Source organism: Oryx dammah, unplaced genomic scaffold, assembly GCF_014754425.2.
Source record: "Oryx dammah isolate SB20612 unplaced genomic scaffold, SCBI_Odam_1.1 HiC_scaffold_8, whole genome shotgun sequence".
NCBI classification, from domain to species: Eukaryota; Metazoa; Chordata; class Mammalia; order Artiodactyla; family Bovidae; genus Oryx; species Oryx dammah.
Window position 1 is genome coordinate 33,928,485 of NW_024070192.1, and position 4,181 is coordinate 33,932,665.

General features: G+C 57.6%; 1 protein-coding gene across 1 annotated transcript; it reads left to right on the top strand.

Annotated features, from left to right (window-relative positions):
• The first annotated feature begins 1,233 nt into the window (after window positions 1-1,233).
• On the top strand, window positions 1,234-3,912 carry MFSD6L (major facilitator superfamily domain containing 6 like). The gene has a single exon (XM_040243380.1). The coding sequence runs from the start codon at window positions 1,414-1,416 to the stop codon at window positions 3,190-3,192; it is 1,779 nt and encodes a 592-aa protein (XP_040099314.1). The 5' UTR covers window positions 1,234-1,413; the 3' UTR covers window positions 3,193-3,912.
• The last annotated feature ends 269 nt before the right edge of the window (window positions 3,913-4,181 follow it).

Consider the following 4,181-nt stretch of genomic DNA (forward strand, 5'->3'; position numbering starts at 1 on the left):
CAATTTCCCCACCAGCTTACAAAGAAAGCATGTCGTAGACCAAATTCTGCTGCACATTCAGGTGTGCATTGGCAAGTAGCCCTCTCATCCTCACCCCCAGTCAAATTAGGTGCTCTGAACAAATCTTGCTTGAAAAGTTCACGGAACAGCTCTTGATGAACACTGGGCCATCCCAGAGTAAAGGCTGCTATTCCAAAGGGTTTGGGCTGCTGGAATCTCTGGATTCTAATACCCTGTTCACCAAGGGAGGAAATGCCTCAAAAAAATTATAAACAATCCATGTGACATGTGAAATTTTGCCAGTATCTTTCGGGATAATTAATAAATCCACTTCCGTTGATGTAAGATTGTTCACATGCTAGTATTACTGCCTCTGGAGTGACTTTTGGATGAAATGTTAGCTAGCCATCCCAGGCGTGTGTATCCCCAAATGGACAACAAAGCACTCTTAGGGATAATCTAAAACCATCCAGGGACTTCCCTGGTGGTCCAGTGGTAAAGACTCTGTGCTTCCAATGCAGGGGGCACAGTTGGATCCCTGGTTGGGGAACTAAGATCACACATGTAGCCCAAAATAAAAACCGATCCAGGACATGCATAATGTTGGTGGGGTGGGGGTGTGCTGGAGGGCTGCCTGGAGGAGCTGCCACCTCAAGGCCGCCCTCAGCTGTCAGTCCCTCTCAGGGGATGTCTCCACTGGAGGAAACTGTGTTACCTAAAGTCATGCCTCTTCCAGGGGCAGCTCACATCCAGTCAGACTGTTCTAGGCCCTGGGGGACAAAAATAGCGCTTTGATTCTGACGGGAGAGAGACAGTCAACCAGACACACCCCTGAAACAGAAGCCAGTAGTGTGTCTGACAGGGACACTACTGTGGAGGAAACTAAGCAGGAAGGCGAGCAGGTGAGCCTGCGGAAGGGGCAGGATTTGTCAGTGAGGGTGGCAGGGACGGCTCCTGAAGGGGAACTGGATGGTCCTTAATCAGGGGCCAGTGAGTAAACACCTGAAGGGCATGAAGCGGGGCGGGGTGTCATATCACGAATTCCATTCTCGCTCCCCAAGTTTTCCTTGCCTCTAGAAGTTCAGGCAGGTAACTCAGCCTCGCGGGCGACGTGGGGCCCTGAGGGGCGGCCTGGAGCGCACCCCGCAGGCCCCAGTCCGCAAGCCTCCCGCACCTGCGCACGGCCCGCAGGTGCGCCCCGCAGGTGCGCAACCCCCGCCCCCGAGGTGCGGCGTCCTCAGGGCGGGGCCACTTCCGGGCCGGTGGCCGGACGTGGGGGCGGGGGCGGCCGTTGACCCGGTGACCGCGGCGCCGCCGGAGGCTGGAGGCGCCCTGCGGCTCGCTCCGCCGCCTCCCTCCGGGGGACAGGACGCGCCGGCGCCGCCCGCCCGGGTCTGAGGGAGCCGGGCAGCCATGAGCGCCAACCCCCAGTGGGACATCAGCAGGGCGCTGAGGGTGGCCAGGCTCTTCCACCTGGTGTGTGGAGTCCGGGATGCCTGCGTGACCCCGTTCCTGACCCTCTACCTGCGGCAGCTGGGCCTGGCTGCGCCCTGGGTGGGCATCCTCATGGGAACCAAGCACCTCATCGCTGCCTCCTGGGCTCCCTTCTGTGCCTTCCTGGCCAGAAGCTACCAGAAGCGGAGGGTGCTCATGACGGCCTCGCTGCTGGGCTCGGCGGGGGCCAGCCTGTTTATGGTCCTGGTGCCGCCCCTGGACAGAGACCCAGGGCACCGCCGGTGTAATGGAAGCCACAGCTTGACCGCCGAGGGCCCACCACCGGGGGTCGCACTAACTGTGACTGTCACCTTGGCCTCAGAGCCAGCCTCCAACTCCCCAGCGGGGGCGCTCAGCCTCCCAGGGGAGAGGAGTTCTGGGGTCGCTGGAACCCGTGGCTTCGGAGAAGGGCCTGGGGAAAGTGGCCAAGAACCTTTCAGTTACCCACCCGGCTCCTCCGTGGGCTCCACCCAAGGAACCAGGAACAGATCCGGAGTTCTCCTCCATCCTGACACTCCAGGAGTGACAGGTTCTCCCCGCGAAGGTGCTTTTAGAGTGGTCAGTCTGCCACTCCCTCTGTTTGCTGGGGGCACGGCCCTGGCAAGTCCAGCCAACCAGTCAGCAGCCAAGGGGGATGGCAGGGCCCTTGGCCTCTCCTTGGAAGGGCTGCAGTGGACTTTCATCCTCTCGCTGGGCTCCATGGTGCTCTGGGAGCTGCTGACATCCCCTCTGGAGCAGGTGGCTGACGACAGCCTCTACGAATACCTGGATTTTGTGGACGCCACTGACCGCTACCGAAGCCTATGGGTGTGGAGGCTGCTGGGCACATCAGTCGGCGTGTGCGGCATTGCGGCCTTGGTGGGGCCTCTGGACTGCTTCCTGGCGACCAGAGGCCCGCGGGGCGTGGTTCACTTCTATGGCTACTCCCTCGTCAGCGCCCTGGCTTTTCTGGTGAGCATCACCTTTCCCGTCCCCGTCTGCCGGCGGCAGGAGCCCAGCTACAGGACGGTCAAAGCCCTGTCCCTCGTGGTCGGCGACCCCCACCTCACCGTCCTGGCCCTCACCGTCTTCTTGACAGGAGGCGCCACCAGTGCAGTGCAGAACTTCCTGTTCTGGCAGATGAAAGACCACGGGAGCAGTGAGCTGATCATGGGTTTCTCGGTGGCCCTGGGCTTGCTGGGGGAAATTATGCTTCATCCTTTCAAAGCTCCGTTGCTTAGGAAGCTGTCCAGGGTAGGCACGGTGGGGCTGGGGCTGGGCTGCCTGGCGGGGCAGCTGCTGTATTACTCGTTTCTCTGGAGCTGGTGGTCCGTCCTGCCTGCTCAGATCTTGAGCGCCCTCAGCCACGGGGCTCTGTGGTGGGCAGTCAGTACCTCCATAGAGCACCTGGCCACTCCGGGAACAGAGAGACCCCTGAGCGCCGTGTTCCGAGGCCACGTGTGTGGGAGCGGGGCCAGCCTGGGAAGCTTTGTGGGGGGCTTCGTGGTGATGCGCTTCAGCCTGCCTGTGCTCTACCAGGCCTGCTGTGTCCTCCTGTTGCTCTGGCTGGCCTTGTTCCTGTCCATCCAGCCCAGACTGCCCCGGGAGCGGAAAATCAACTACTCCAAGCTGCTGGCTGTGGAAGCCAGTGACACAAGCGACTCTGAGCAGGGGACTGAACGGGACTGGCTAGTGAAGGCCATGAGGGAGGAACACTGACTGGAGGGGCTGAGAGAAAGAGCCAGGATGCGCACTGATCTGGGAAGGAGCCGGACGGATGGACAAGACTCATTCTGCTAGGGCAAGGCCCACAAGTCCTGCAGGGCTGCAGGAAGCCCTGCAAGACAGAAGCGTGTCTGTGCCGAAGCTCCACGGGGTCATCTCACTGCATGATTTTCTTTACTTTTGTAGTAAAAGGAGATTCAACTTTTGGCCATTCAATCTTTTGAAAATAATGGTGCAAGAATACATTTGCTATAAAACAAAAAATGTTCCCTCTGTAGTCACTCTATTGGCGATGGGGTTTGGAAGAGCTTTGTATGGTTTGTTGTTGATTTCAGCCATGGCTGAAGTGCTCAGATGAAGCTGATGGGGCCAGGAAGGCAATGGGACCTGCAGGATTCAGTTGGCAGAGGGGGCCTTGACTTTGGTGAGCCACGTGCATTCCTGTGGATCCTAAGGCATGAGCCCTGTCTTATAGGGCAGGTCAGGATGATAATGAAACCAAAACTCTTCTCTTTGCCTCTCTCTCTCTGCACTGATATACAAGTGTCACACTCATACCCTGATACTTAAGTCTCCAATAAGAGAAAGTGATGGAAAGTGTAATGTGTATTGGATGGGTGTGGAGGTGAATAGGTTTTCATTCTTACTCTCCAGTGTGTGTGTCACCAGGAGTAGGATACTAGACTCGTCTCCCATACTTCAGTCAGAGCAAAAGTCATTTCACGTCCTTTGGACTCAATTTTGCAGGGCTCCACCATGTAAGAGCACGTGAAGATTTTTTTGTACCTGCTTTGATGAGGGTGCGGCAGCCTCCTTATGGCCAGGATGGTCTATACTACCTCTAGAGCCAGGATGCTACAGGTGATCCACGTGCTACCTGTGCCGTTGGACCGCCCACAACAGCCTTATGAATCAATCAGAATCATTCACTGCATCTTTTAAAAATTTTACTTGACTGCATCGGGTCTTAGTGTTGGCACACA